The sequence below is a fragment of the Notamacropus eugenii genome, chromosome 1 (genome assembly GCF_028372415.1).
Source record: "Notamacropus eugenii isolate mMacEug1 chromosome 1, mMacEug1.pri_v2, whole genome shotgun sequence".
NCBI lineage: Eukaryota > Metazoa > Chordata > Mammalia > Diprotodontia > Macropodidae > Notamacropus > Notamacropus eugenii.
In genome coordinates this window covers 540,984,353-541,000,476 of record NC_092872.1, presented here as the reverse complement: position 1 = coordinate 541,000,476, position 16,124 = coordinate 540,984,353, and the positions used below count along the sequence as shown (strand labels likewise).

Below are 16,124 nucleotides of genomic sequence, written 5' to 3'. Positions count from 1 at the left end.
CTTAATTGTTATCCCTGCCCTCCAATTTCCTTCCTCTCTAACCCATTTTCCACAGATGCCAAATTTATATGTGGACCTGGAGTCAGGAAGACCTGAGTTCAAATCCAGCCTCAAAAATTAGCTGTATGACCTGGATAAATCATTTAACCCTTGTTAGCCTCAGTTTTCTCATCTATAAAAATGAGGATAATCATACCACCTACTTTCCAGGGTTGTAAAGAGGATAACATGAAATCGTGTTTACAAAGTACTTTGTAAACACTAAAAGTACTATATTAAATGCTAACTTTGTCACTCCTTGTTCAAGATTCTTTGGTGGCTGCCTATTATGTTTAGCAAAAACACATTTAAAGCCCTATACAATTTGACCCCAACTTATCTTTCCAGATTGTTCTATGTTCCCTCTGATTAGAGGGCCTTCCTTAAAGAAGGCTCACAATTTTTCCTGTCAGCAGTTCTCTCTAGCTTGATTCCATGGAACCCCATGCCCCAGGGCACCCTCCCCACCTCCATCCCTCTTTCAGCTTCCTTTTGTGTACTGTCTTACCCCAGGAGATTGCAAATTCTTTGAGGGCAGGGACGGTCTTTTTTTCTTATTTTTATCCCCAGTGCTTAATACAGTGCCTGACGCATAGCAGTCACTTAATAATGTTTGCTGAATCTACCTCCTCGGTGCCCTTGCACAAGCTGGTCTCCTTGCGTAGACTGTTGTCTTTTGCCTTCAGCCTACAAAATCCTCAGCTTCCTTCAAAGCATGGCTCAGGGAACACCATTCTGAAGAGACCTTTTCTGATGGTCCCACAGAGTCAATTTCATAGTTGGAAGAGACTTCAGCCCCTAGCTGTTAATATTTCCACTCTCTGCCAAAATTACTTTATTTTTATTCCATAAATATTTTGAATTGAGAAGGGATACCATAATGAGGAGAGAGCTGATCTTGGAGCCAGGAAGGCCTGAGTTCATATCTAGTTTCTGACACATATTGACTGTGTGACTCTTGGGCAGGTCAATTAACTTTTCAACTTTCTAGGCTAGAGATGTCAAACATGTGCCCTGTAGGCCATATGAGGTCCACCATACTTCTGAGTGCAGTAGAATCAGATTAAAATGTATTTGGGAAATATTTAACAAATAAAAAAGTAACAAAACAGAAAATGTTAATATGTGGTTTTCTAAGTCAATACGCACCTACAGGTGCATGTGTACATGTACAATTCAGAGGCCCCTGGATCTATCTGAGCTTGACTGAAGTAATTTGCTAAAAGACTATAATCTTCAGAAAAGGTCCTCATCTGCTTGGTAGACACAAGTCTTGCCCAGGATCTCCATCTACCATTAAAATCATGAATTCTATCTCTATCCCTATATTTCAAATATACTTATTTGAATCTAAATTCCTTGAGGGTTTCTTTTGGTCTATGTAGCCCAGACTCCCAGGACAGTGGCTCCCTGGAACACAGTACAGAACTAAACCTCTAATTTCATTGATATGGTGAACTCCCAAGTGAGGAGATTCCCCTGATATAGATCAGCCCCAGATCTTTAACTCAGAGTCTAATTGAGCTGCCTAGTACCAAAAGTTTGGGTCTTGCCCAGAGTCACTTAGTCAGTGTGTATCAGAGGAGAGCCTTGACCTCCAGGTCTTTGCCCCTTCCAAGCCAGCTCTTTATCTACTTTTCCATACTGCCTTTGCACACAGTAGGTGCACAATAAATTCTTCTTCAATGAAATGCTTCTTATTTAATCTGGAATAAAGAGATATAGGCATGGCATTTTCAAGTAATGTTACAGGCTCTCAAGTGGAAGAAGAATTAAATTTATTCTGCTTAGTCCTAGAGAGCAAAAACCTCAAAGAAACAGATTTAGGCTGAAATCAGGAAAAAACTTCCTGACCATCAGAGCCAATTCAAGGTGGAATAGGCTGCCTGGGGAGGTAGTGGCTTCTTTCTCACTAGGGGCCCTTCTCTTCATGCAAAGGCTAAGAAATGCTCCTGTTTTTGGCATGTGGTAGAGGGTATTCTCATTAAGGTATGGTTTATTTCAGAGGGTCTTGGAAACCCTACCAACTCTGAGCATCAGGTGATCAGGAGGGCAGGGGGCAGCTTGGGACTGAAGCACCACTAAATAGTGATTTCAGGGTTCTCCTTGATATCTCCTCCCCCTGATCTATCCCTCCCACACACCCCCCACCTGTTTGCTCATATCTAAAATTCCTTTAACAAGGCACTATATCTGGCATTTTAAATCTTTAATTTCTAATTATGAAATAAAAATACTGGTTGAGGTAACACAGTAAAACTTAAAAGTGTAATCAATCTATCAGCTAATATATGTAAGAGATAGTGTTAAGACTTTGATAGGAAAGTGAAAATTCAGAGAAACAATTCAGTAGATTCCTGAAGGAGAAAGAAGGAAACAAGCATGTATTAAGCACCTATTACGTGCCAGGTATTGTGCTAAATACTTTATAAATAGTAACTCATTTGATCATCACCACACCCTGTGAGGCAGGTATTATTACTACCCCCCATTTTAATAGTTGAAGAAACAGAGGCAGACAGAGGTAAAGCAACTTCACCAGGGTCACAGAGTTACTATCTGAGGCTGGATTTGAACTCAGGGTTTTCTGAGTTCTAGCTATGGTCTAGCCTTTGTATTACCTTTTTGCCTTTACCACACTGGGTAAAGAAGTAGCTGAAAGGAGAGGCTGGAGACAAAGAAGAGAAATTCTGACAACTTCACAATTTTTGCCTAGTGCCAGCCCTGGCACTTCAAATGTATAAAACGTGTGTGCGTGTGTGTGTTTACACATCAGTCAATAAACATTTGTTAAGCACCTAATATATATATGCCAGGCACTGTGCTAAGTGGTGGGTATAGAAAAAAAGTAAATGTAAAAAAATAAAAGACATTCTTCCTCTCTAGAAGCTCAGAGTCTAATGGTATGTGGTTTGGGTTAGAGGGAGTGCCCTTTCCCTAATACTCCCAAATTACTCTGTATCTACTTATCTGTGTACATTCGGTTTCTCACAAATAGAAGGTAAGCTCTTTGAGGGTGGAAAATGTATCTCCTTTTGTCTTCAAATCACTGCAGAAGCCCAGCACAATGCACTGCACATAGTAAACCTCAATGAATAGATGTCTGATTAATTTTTCAGTAACTAAAAAATATTTCAAATCTATCCAATGAGGGAGGGAAAACTATTTTTGTGGAAAATCTTTTCTCAGCCTAAGCAATCAGTGAAAATAATGGCAACTTCTAGCAAGGAAAATCAGAACAGCTTCAAGGTCACAGTATCACTTTTAGTAATAATCCACAGCGATAACTGCTAAACCAACTGCTCCTCCCCAGCTGACCCTATGCCAAGTTCCCTGGATTTCCTGTTTTTATTTCCCAGATATTTGAAACTGGCTTCCTCTTTTCAGGAGCCATTTTTCTTCCTGTACCAGTTTAAAGGACATCAAAACAACAATGATTTTTTAAAAATCCTTTAAGGACACAACCTCCCCCCAAAGACTACACTTGAACTGTTTACGCAACAAGCCTGAAAACTGGTCCAACTGCCCACCCATCCTACAAAGCCAAAACTTATAAAAGCAAATAAATTCAGGTACAGAATTTTACCCATAACACATAAAATAAAAAATCTTATCTTCAGGTTTTAAAGTCACTTATTTACAGGTTCCTAAAAAGAAAATAAAACAACGAAATATGGTCAATTCTTCATTATCTCCAATAATAAGGGGGGAGAGCAGAGCAAATGCTAATGCAAAAACGACTTACATACTCCACATATAAAAACTTAAACCCAAATCCCAAAACTCTCCCTGTATTAATTTTTGCGTTGATGAGAAGACTGATGTGTAATGAGAAAGGACTTCAGTATAGTTAGATGTGGTTTGAGACTCTTGCAGATAAGAAGAGGCAGTCACCAGATTGTGCTGAATGAGGCAGAAGAGGAGAAGTAGGTTCTACTCTCTTCTTATCAACTTCCATCCACTTCCCCCAGGTAATGGAGCTGGGCTAAGGTGGTCATTTCATTCCCGTGGGACTGGGACAGTATTTCAGTAAAATCCTGTTAGGTAAAGAAACTACCTCTGCCAGTGAAGCTCAGACCCTTCTTTGTAATGTATATAGTCTGAGAGCTCTAGAGCTCTACTGCATTTTTTTAAAAATGTCTAGAGCTCTGAGAAATTAAGTAAATCGTGTAGTCACACAACCAGTGAGTGTTAGGAGCAGGACTACCCGGTTTTGAGGCCAGTTCTCTATTCACTATCCTTTTCTGCTTTTCTACCAAAGAGAGCTAAAGCAATATGAGCTCATTAACATTTATAATACTTCTTTATGCTATAATCTCCAACAGATATGATCAATTTTAATGAGACAAATTACTACCTTTATAAAATTACATATACGAAAGTTCTGAAACTTTTAAAACTATGTTTTCTTATATCAGTGAAGCCCTTGACTTGCTACACATGCGTAATAATATAGTGGATTGCCATTTTTCACTTAAGTATATCTTGCATCACAAACTATATGATAGTAGTAATTTAGGGGACCAAAGAGACTTCCAGAGACTGCAAAATATTTCCCCAAACATTAATTAGGAGTCATAATATCACTCAAAATAACTGGTATGGAATCTCTTTATAACACTGATAAAGGAAAAAGAGAAAAAAATAATAAACACTCTCTTTAAAGGCTATATTGGGTATCGTTAGAATATTTTTTGTGTATTTATATGTACTAGTTATATTTAGAGGAACATGATTTGGTATATATGTATATCAAATTATATACACACATATACATACCCCATATATAGTGATAGATGTGTGTACAAATACATATATACATACACATATGTTTGTGAAGAGGGAGAGAATTATATTTGGGGTGACAATATTTGATTCATTTATATGTAATTATAAATTAAGATATACGTCAATGTAGTGAGCATGCAGTAGTATTACTATTAGATTAATTACTTCTTTCAAATGGAGAAACTAAGGGACACAATATCAGTTTATCTAAACTACATTATCAGAATATTTAGGCGGGAAAATCCCTATAAATATCAAGAGGAAAAACAAACCCAAAGGAGTATGTATACATACATACACACACACACACACGTATATGTATATGTAAATGTATATGCATATATTACATATTTATGTATGCACAAGCATATGTTTGTATGTGTATGTATATATTATATACATAAGTGTGTATGTGTGTGCATGTATACACACCCACCCACCCACACACACACACACAAATATCACATCACACTATATCACCAATGTCCAAAGTTTCAGGGTTTTCTTCTAGTCATTAAATACTTAAGTTTCATACATGGTTAATAAGTAGTGCTCTGACAGAGTTTAATTTCCTTGAATGTTTATTTGGAGAAAAGAGTAAAAAGTCATATAATTAAACCATAATTATATATAATATATGAATTATATATATATATAAATATAATTAAGCTTCTACTAGTAGTATAAGCAAGACAGTTTATAATACATGCTTTGTTTGTCAAAGCCATTTGGGAGGTGCTAGAATGTATAAGTAATAAAATCGTTTCTTTAAAGCATGATCTTCCTCACCTATGCATGGGAAAGCAGATGTTGCAATACAAAGGTTACAAAGCGGATGGATGCCAATCCCAGACAGAAGCATTTTGCAAGCTTCAGTAGTGAGGAGAAAATGTATTTTCCTGTATTGTTCACAACTAATATTGTCACATAGGCATCATGTATAAGCACAATCATGGAAAAATGCATAACATATTTTCATAAATTTCCACTGAGGGTCACGTATAAGGGAACAGTTAGAAACTCATGCCTACCAGAAGGTTCTGGCTACCACTGAAATATTTTCTGTTCCAAAACTGAGAAAAGAAAAGAGAATCATTCAAGACATATGAAAAGAGAATTAATAGCCTGGTAAAAGAGGAACCAAAAAATACTTAAGAAAGTAACACCTTAAAAATTAGAATTAGCCAAATGGCAAAAGAGGCACAGAAAATTTACTGGAGAAAAGAATTCCTTAAAAAGCAGAATTGGTCAAATGTAAAAAGAGGTACAAAAATTCACTGAAGTAAAGAACTCCTTAAAAAATAGAACTCATGAAATGGACAAAGAGGTACAAAAGCCCACTGAAAAGAATAATTCCTCAAAAATTCAAATTGGACAAGTAAAACTAATAACTCTGTGAGACTTCAAGAAACAATAAAACAAAGCCAAAAGAATGAAAAAAATGAAGAAAATGTGAAATATCTCATTGGAAAAAGAACTGACCTGGAAAGTAGAGTGGGTAGAGATAACTTAAGAATTATCAAACTAACTGAAAGCCATGAGCAAAAAAAGAGCCTATATATCATATTTCAAAAAAAACATCAAGGAAAACTGTCCCAATATCTTAGATCCAGAGGGTAAAACAGAAATTCAAAGGATCCACTGATCACCAGTTGAAAGAGATCCCATAATGAAAATTCTCAGGAATATTATAAACAAATCCTAGAGCTCCCAAGTCAAAGAGAAAATACTTCAAGCAACCTATGAATGCATTCAGATAAGATAGTCAGGACCACACAAAATTTAGCAGCTACCACTTAAAAGGAGTGGAGAGCTTGATATATGATATTTCAGAAGGCAAAGGAACTAGGATGACAACCAATAATAAACTACCCAGGAAAACTGAGAATAATCTTTTAGGAGAAAAAATATATATTTAATGAAATAGAAGACTTTCAAACATTCCTAATGGAAAGATCAGAGCAAACAGAAAACGTGACATTCAAGCACAAGAATCAAAAGAAGCTTAAAGAGGCAGACATGAAAGAGAAATCATAAGGGATGGCTAAACTTTTAAACATTCCTACACAGGAAGATGATACACATAACTCCTAAGAATTTTATCATTATTAGGGCAGTTAGAAGGAGTCTACATAGACAGAGGACATAAATGTGAGTATATTATGTTGGGATGATGTCAAAAAAAAAAAGAAGGGGTGAGAAAGAGGGATACCCTGGGGGAAGGGGGAAGGAAGAAGAAGAATGGGGAAAATTATCTCACATAAAAGAGGTAAACAAGAAAGAGTTTCTACAGTGGAAGGGAAAATGGTGGGGGAGAGGCAGCCAACATCTGAAGCTCACACATCTAAATTGGTGCAAAGAGGGGGGAAAAAAAAAATATATATATATATATATATCTTGCTAAAAAGGGAAGTAAAGGGGGAAAGAGTAAGAGAAGAGGAGGGTGATAAAAAGGAGGGTGGATTAAGAGAGGCAGTAGTTAGAAGCAAAAGAGACCTTAGAGGACACAGTAAAGAGAGAGAGAGAGGGAGGGAACGAGACAGGAAGGGGGGGGGGTGAGAGAGAGAGAGAGAATGAGACAGAGGGAAATGCACATAGTCATCATAATTATACATGTGAAATGAGATGAACTTACCCACAAAACAGAAGCAGACAGCAAAATGGATTAGAAACCAAAACCCAGTAATATGGTGTTTAAACAAACTTGCAACAGAAAGATGCACATAGAGACTGTTAAAATAAGGAGCTGAATCAGAATGTATTGCTTCAGCTGAAGTAAAAAATGGCAGAGGTGTCAATCATGACCAAGGAAAAGCAAAAATAGGCCTAAGGGATAAGCAGGGAAACTACATTTTGCTCAAAGGCACCATAGAAAATGAAGTAATATAAATAATAAACATATATGCACCAAAATGCAGAGCATCTAAGTTTTTAAAGAAAAAATGAAATGAATTACTCAAGGAAATTGACAGTAATATATACTAGTAGGAGACCTCAACTTTCTCCTCTCTGAACTAGATACATGTACTTTACTCATAAAATAAACAAGAAAAAAGTTAAGGAGATGATAGAATCTTAGAAAAGTTAGATATGATAGATCTCTGGAGAAAACTGAATGGGAATAAAAAGGAGTATGACTTTTTCTCAGCTGTACATAGCACCTTCACAAAAAAATGACCAAATGTTAGGGCTTAAAAATTCACAAACAAATGCAGAAAAGCAGAAATGTTAAAGGAGAAATATTAAGTGCACCCTTTTCAGAATATAATGCAATTACAATTATGTTCAATAAAGGGCTGTGGAAATACAGATTAAAAATAAATTGGAAACTAAGTACTGTAATCCTAAAGAATGAGTGTGTCAAAGAAAAAAATCATAGAAACAATCAATTATTTCATTAAAGATAATGACAACAATGGCACTACATGCCAAAATTTTTGGGATGCAGTCAAAGTAGTACTTGGGGGAAAATTTGTACCTCCAAATGCTTACATCAACAAAAAAGAGAAAGAACAGATCAATGATTTGGGCATACAATTTAAAAAACACTAAGAAACAAATATCACTAATTAAGCATCAAAATAGAAACTTTAAAATTCAAAAGAGATTAATAAAATTGAAATTTTAAAAACCTACTGGACTAATAAACAATATATCTGCATTTCTAGTACAATACTGAATGATAATGTTGATAATGGGAATCCTGCAAATAGTATAAAGTGAGACCTTGAATCTTTTCTAATTCCCAGATACTTCCTTAGTCCTCTACTTCAACACTTTATAAATCTCTAAAAATGGTAGCTAGAAGCCCTACTGTGACATTGGTCAGTTCTGTTATTCTGGAAATTAGTCATCAGGATATATTACATGAACAGGTTTTAGTCTTAGTAAATAGATTTTCAAAATAAAATTTTTTTTTTATTATAAACACATAACTGTTAGAACAAAGTATCAATAAAGCATCAGGTAAACTGAAGATAGAGTAAACTTCCAACTGAAAACATGATTGCAAATTGTTGGGGGTTTTTTCATTCTGACATTCCCTATGGGCTCATCTATTCCCTGTTTACTTAAAAAAAAGTTTATATGCACTTAAATACTTCATTTCATTGTCCTCTGTCAACTATTGATTTTGCTGATTCCTCTCCTTTCATTGCATGGAATCCCTGGGCATTCAGTAAATGGTTCTTTATTGATTGAGGACCACTTTTACCTCAGTTACCTCCAACTTAGAAAACTTAATTTATTTCCAAATCTACAATCAATGAGAATGCTCAACTGAGCTGATAACCCACACCCAATGAGGAAAAGAGCAAAACAAAGCAAAGCAATGGTATATATGATCTACTTTGCTAGTAGATACCCTTTCTTTCTGACTTCCCATTTCTTTCAATGGTTCTATAATTCATCCACTCTTTTGAACTAGAAATCTCGGGATGATTTCCTCTTCTTCAAGTCATAGCTGTCAGGAATTCTCAGGTGGTTTGGGATCAGGAAGACCTGAATTCAAATCTGGACTCAGAGAGATTTTGTGACCCTGAGCAAGTCACTTAACCTCTATATCTATAAAATCAGGATAATAACAGTACCTAACTCTCATGGTTGTTTTGAGGAGCAAATAAGATAATAATTGTAAAGTGCTTAGCACAGTGCCTGGCACATAGCAAATGCCACATAAATGTCAGCTAACATGATTATTATTGCTGTTGTTGATGTCATAATTTTCATTTTCACTCTCTACCACAGTCCAAGTTGTTATCACTTTCTATGTGAATTATGTTTACCATGGCACTGTGACGGCAATCAAAATAGGATCTTTTGCTGTTTTTATTTTAATATAATCAAGTGCCTCTGACTGAATCTTGCCTTTATCCATCAAAAGTCTTTACTAGGAGTAAAGTAAGGAAACAAGAGTTTCTTTAACTAGAAACAGTATGTGTATTTGTATTGTTAATGTGATTAAAGATCTTTCCCACAAACTGATAGGCCTGCCCATTGTGGGAAGCTTGATTAGGGGAGTTGTTTTGTAGGAGGGTCCCAAGTACCTTTTGTTCTTTGAGGCAATGGGTCAAAGGGTTGTGATGCCCTCTGGTTCTACAAAAGGTATAAATACTCTTAGTTGAGGTTTTACTTTGGGGCTTTACTTTGATTGCCAAATGAGGACTCTGGGAAGCCACTAACGAGCCCCCTGGCTTGGAGAACCCAGATGTTGTGCTTCCCTTTCTGGTAATTATGGCCAGACAGCCGTACCTGTCTGTTGAATTATGGTCAGGCAGAGGAAGCCATGTCTGTTGATTACTTTGGGGCTTACTGACTGGAAGTGTTTACTTGGCCAGAGGAGGACTCCGGGAAGCCACTGAGGAGCCCCCTGGCTTGGAGAACCCAGATGTTGTGCTTCCCTCTCTGGTAACTATAGTCAGACAGTTGGGATACAAGCATCTGTTGAATTCAGACAGAGGATCTGTCTGTTGATCTTTTGATTTCTCTGTATTTTCTTTGAAGTTCAGGGTACTGACTCCTTGAATTAAGTGAATGATATATGTACTTGTTTAAAGGAATGGTACATGGGCTTGATTAAAGTGATTGTTTATCCCTTGAAATTTGCTTTCCTTTTATGAATGCAGATCTAAGAACCTGTGATAGCAGGCCCCCCATGCATATTGGGCTGCTTACTGATACAGGAACTCGTACTAGTTTTCTTCTCTATGCTTTTGCTTAAGCTATTCTTTATACCTGAAATGTACCCAATTTAATTCACTCAAATTTAATTCTCACCTCCTGCATAAAGCCTTCCCCAACTATTATACTGCATATTAATCTCTCCCTTTCAACTCTGGTTCCATTCATAAACTGTACCACATTATTTGGCATATAAATAGTCATATATATTTTTCATTTCTTCACATATATCAGACTTGTCTCCCTAACCATTCTTAAATGGCTGGGACCATATCCACATTTCTTTCAGTAAGCAAAGTGCTGTTAGCCTGTAACAGGCACTTTACAAATGATGGATTATGGTTACTGTTTCCTAAAGTCAGGGCACGGTGGAAAGAGTACTCCATTAGGATGAGGAGGACAAGAGTGCAAGCCCTAATGCAATCACAAACCAGCTTTGCAACCATGGACATGTTACTTTGCTGTTTCCTAATGTGTCAAAGAGAGAATTGTATTGATTGACCTCTAAAGTTTATTCTAGCTCTAAAGCTATGAGTTTCTGATGTTCTTTGGGGCCTCAGTTTCCTCACATGAACATAAGGACAGAGGACTAAATGATCTCTAAGATCTCTTTCGATTCTAAAATTATATTCAATTCTACTAGTACACAGAAAGAGATACTCATCTCTTATTCTTGGTTAAGGGGTAAACACCCTATCTAATGGTCTGCTCTGACTTTATAGACCTAGGAGCATGCACAAAGATTTTAATCAACAAACATTCATTAAAGGTCTACTATAGTCAAGACCCTACATTTGGTGCTGAAGATATAAAGGGAAAAGAAGTCCCTGTACTCAAGCAGCTTACATTGTCCTCAATGGGGTCAATGTGTTCATGTAAGTAAACACAAGACAATGAGGTAGAGAGCACTGAAAAGGAAGGAAATAGAGAAGGTTTCCTATCAGAGGTGACATGTGAGATGAGATCTGAAAGAAGATAATGATTCTAAGAAGAAGAAATAAAAAGGAAGTCAATTTTAGACATGCAAAATTTGGGCAACAGATGGAAAGTCTGTTTGGATGGAATGTAATATGCATAAGGAAGAGTAACAAGAAGTTCACTCATTCATTCAATAAACATTTATTAAGCACCTACTATATGCCAGCTGAGGGCTGGAATACTGGAAAACTAAGTGATAGTGGTGGTGGTTAAAAGCCAAGATGAAGACTTTTTATTTTATCTCAAAGGCAAAAGAGAGCTATTGAAGCTTCTTGAGGGAGGTAATGGGTGTAAGACAGACTTCTGCTTTAGGAAGATTATCTTGCCAAAAGAACTGGCATGAGAAAAGACCAGAAGCAAGGAGAACAATTAAAGAGACTGTTTCAATAGTAAAGATGACAAGGACCAAACAAAAATAGTGTCTGTGTAAGTAGCAAAAAAAAAAAAAAAAAAAAGCAGTTGCCTGCAGGAAAACTTGTTGACACCAAATTAATAAAACTTGGCAAAATGAGTGGAAATCTGGGATAAGGAATGGGGAGAGGGAAGAGCCATGTTTATATGAAAAGAACCTGGGTGACCAGAGGGATATTGGGGGGTATAGAACTCAGTTTTAATTTCTCAAGGCATGAACAACAGAAGGAAAAAGAATGAGTAATTCAGTGGTAGAGGATAGTAAGATTTAAACTGGTTCTCTAAGTGAAGTGGAGGCAATACTGCAACGCAAAGAGAGAGCTGGTCTTAAAACTAGGAAGACCTAGTTCAAGTTCCTCCTTGAGCATATCCTGGCTGTGTGATCCAGAGCAAGTCACTTAACTTCTTATGAGTTTCAGAGAAAATACGGACCACTACCTTGTGGAGATTTCCTCACTAGGAGTTCCTAGTCCAGTGAAATCATAGATATAATCCAAATACCTATCTGTAAGTATAATGGTAGGCTTTCACCTCACTAACTGGAGTTCTTGAAGCAGACACAGGATGATCACTGGTCTGGTGTACTGTAGTGGGGATTATTTTTCAGCTATGGGTCACACTACATAAAGTTCTTTCAGCTAAAAAGTTCTGTTATTTTGACTAACAAGAGGGTATAGAAAAATGAGGTCAGGAGAGGGGTAATATATTAAAAGAATTGGAGGGACCAGATACACTAAAATTCAGAATTGTAGTGAATCACTTTTCCTGACATACTCTGGCTTCAAGGGATCAGTCAATCAATCATTTATTAAGTGCCTACTATTTGCTAAATAAGCACCATGCTTACTAATAAGGAATCTGTGGAATGGGTCGGAAGACAAGACTAACAGACACAAAAAGATTAAAAACAATATAAGGTAGTAATGCGAAAATATAAAGCAAAAGTGAAAACCAATAATAGCTTTAGGAAAAGTAAAATATAGGAAGACATAGATGCCATGAGATTATGATTAGAGAGAGGAGGGAGGGAGGGAACAAGCATTTATTTAGCACCTGCTATGAGCCATACACTATGCAGAGTGCTTTACAAACTTTATCCCATTTGAAACTCACAACAATCCTGGGAGGTAGGTGACAATATTATCCCCATTTTACAGTTGAGGAAACCATAGCAGAAAGACGTTAAATGATTTGCCCAGGGTCACAAAACTAGGAAGTGTCTGAGTACAGATTTGAACTAAGATATTTCTGAACTAAGAACAACTTCAGAGTTCAGGATCATGGAACTAGAAGATTTATAGGTGAATGGTGGGCTCCTAAGGTATAACCATCTCTGTAGGTGGTTGAGGAAGACTAAAGATGTAGGTCATTCAATCAATAAATATTTATTAAGCACCTATTATGTACCAGGCACTGTGCTAAGCGTTGGGGATACAAATATGTAATAACAAAAATACTCTGCCTCAAGGAGCTTAAGATCTAAGAAAGTAAGGCAACACACAGTCAGCCCACTAGCATTTGTTAAGTACTCAGCATGTATCAGGCACCAGACTGAGTGCTGGGGGTACAAAGAAAGACAAAAGACAGTCCCTGATTTCAAGGAGCTTAAAAACTAGGAAACTGAGGAAGCCAATGACCTGGAATGCCTGGGTGTGTTGAGGCCTCTAGAGTCATCCTTTTTCATCTTGAAATCAATCCATTTTTAGAACTAGAAAGGACTCCAAAGGTCATTTCAATCCAATCTCTCAATGTGCATACAAGGAAGCTCAGGAGCAGAAATGGTTGATTTGGTCAAGTTCATGAAGTTGCTAGTAGTAGAGCAAAGGCTAAGACCCAGATCTTATAGCCTTACTCTCTTGCCTGGGGTCCCTAAGCACTGTCACTCTTTTCTTTCCTACAATCTCTTTGTGAAAGTCATTTCATTATGCTCCATCCTTCAGTTAGGTAATTCAAGTTATTGCATGGTCATGAATCAAACAAGACTCCCAACTTACCTACTGATTATCTAAGCTATGAATGAAGGATGCAAGAACTCTTGGCCTTATTTTCCTTCTTACCTTATATTGATTAACTACCTTTCATCTTTTTTCTCCAAGTAAGCAAACTCTCACTGATAAATTGATTATTCAGCCTCTTTCTTTGCAAAAGAAAACAAAATGTTTTAGTCAGTACCAGGTGCTAATCTGCAGACCACCACTTGTGAAATCAATTTGTTGTACAAGGGTTAATCTGGCATAGAAACTTTTTCATGAAACCTAGAGAATTAAGGTTATGTTACTAAAATCACATTACATGCCCATATCCACGTCCATACCCATGAATATACATATATATTTACATACATACATACATACATATGTGTGTATTCCAAAGAACCTGTTCATAATTATGTTCCTTATCTGTAGCTATAAGAGCCATTAATCTCTGAAAGTACTTACATGCTCGATTTTTCAAAGTCAAATACTAACACCCAAAAAAGTGCCCAATGCAAAGTTTTATAAGTGGATAGTTGGCTAAAATAAGTACTTACCTTCAATCCTCTTTAAGGCTGAAAGGCACATATCCTGCCTGGGAAATTCAAAGGGATTATTGCAGGTTCGAATGGTGTCACATTCACATTTCCCATTGATAATGTTGCAGCCCATGATAAGGTTTTCATTGCACGGCTCAAAACCAAGCAGCTGGTCATCGTCCCAGTTTTCATCTGTAAAACAATTAACAGCCAGATGGTGTTTGCTTATCATTTCCTTCATGTCTATTTAAGATTGAAATATACTGTACTGTTAATATCAAATATTTTAATTTTACTTTTCAATTATAAAAAGGAGTTCAGTTGAATAATGACCACAGTGAAAACAGTTGACTCTGACAGAGGGCTTAAAAAGTATCACTTTACATGGACTTCCAGGGCACAGTCAAGATGGTAGAATAACAGTAGCACCTCAACCTAGCTCTCCTTCCCCTCCAACCATAATTTAAAATATTTATTAAAAATGTCTCAAATCAAAATCTTGAGTATCAGAAACAACCAAAGGTCAGGGTGAGACATTTCTCTTGTCCAAGACAACTTAGAAGTCAGCAGTCTGTGACATTAGGGTGGAGGCTAACCTGGAGTATATATGTTAGCAACACCAGCTGTGGGACTTGGAGGCAGTGACAAAACAGAACATTGGCAGCTTCAGAAGCTGGGTTGAGACCCAGAGATAGGCAGAGAGGAACCCTTTCAGTCACAAGGGAGCAGAGGCCCAAGGATCAGCAGCACTCTCAGATGCAAGGGATAAGGAGCCATCCCTAAGGAAGGACCAGAGTGGGACCACACCTCTCCCTGGATCACCCCTCCTTGGAAGCAAGAAACTTCCAAACTCCCAAAATTAGCTCTGAAAGTAGTAGGTTAAAATAGTCTAAATTTTGAGACAGTCCTCTCCCACCCAGGGGAACAGAGTCTAACTTTAACATGAAATCCAAAGTCAAGAAATAGGTTGGAAAAATGAGGAAACAATTAAAAAAAAAGAACTTGATCATAAAAAGTTACTATAGTGGCAGGAAAGATCAAGACACAAACTCAGAAGACAACAAAATGAAAACCGTTATAAGCAAAGCCTCAAAGAAAAAGTGCAAATTGGACACAAACTGAATAAGAATTGCTATAAGAAAAAAATGCTTTTCAAAATAAAATAAGAGTAGTAGAGGAAAAAATCAGGAAAAGAAATGAGAGTGATACAAGAAAATTATGAAAAGAAAATTGACACCTTGGTAAAAGAGACACAAAAAAATAAAGGAAAAAACACCTTAAAAAACAGAATTGGATAAATTATAAAAGAAATACAAAGCTTCACTGATGGAAATAACTCCTTAAAAGTTAGAATTGATCAAATGGGAAAAGATAAAAAAGCTCACTAAAGAAAAATAATTCCTGAAAAATTCACATTGGGAAAGTGAAAGCTAATGATTACATAAAACATCAAGGAACAATAAAACAAAGCTAAGAGCATGAAAAAAATAGAAGAAAATGCGAAACGTCTCATTGGAAAAACAACTGACCTGGAAAAAAGATAGAGAAGAGAAAATTTAAGAATTATTGGCCTACCTGAAAACCATGAGCAAAAAAAAAAAAAAAAAAAAAGCCTAGACATCATATTTCAAGAAATTATCAAGGAAAACTGCTCTAATATCTTAGAACCAGAAAGTAAAATAGAAATTGAAAAAAATCTACCAGTTATTTCCTGAAA

The 16,124-nt window shown here is 36.6% G+C and overlaps 1 protein-coding gene across 5 annotated transcripts in view; it reads right to left on the bottom strand.

Annotated features, from left to right (window-relative positions):
• Nucleotides 1-16,124, bottom strand: part of CRIM1 (cysteine rich transmembrane BMP regulator 1) — a 250,286-nt gene that overhangs the window by 177,429 nt on the left and 56,733 nt on the right. For 4 of the 5 annotated variants that reach the window (XM_072634147.1, XM_072634148.1, XM_072634151.1 and 1 more), the window contains exon 2: nucleotides 14,426-14,599. The exons of the other annotated variant lie outside the window; for it this stretch is intronic. In XM_072634147.1, coding sequence (XP_072490248.1) covers nucleotides 14,426-14,599 — 174 coding nt within the window. The remainder of the gene's footprint in view (nucleotides 1-14,425; nucleotides 14,600-16,124) is intronic. 5 annotated transcript variants of the gene reach the window in all.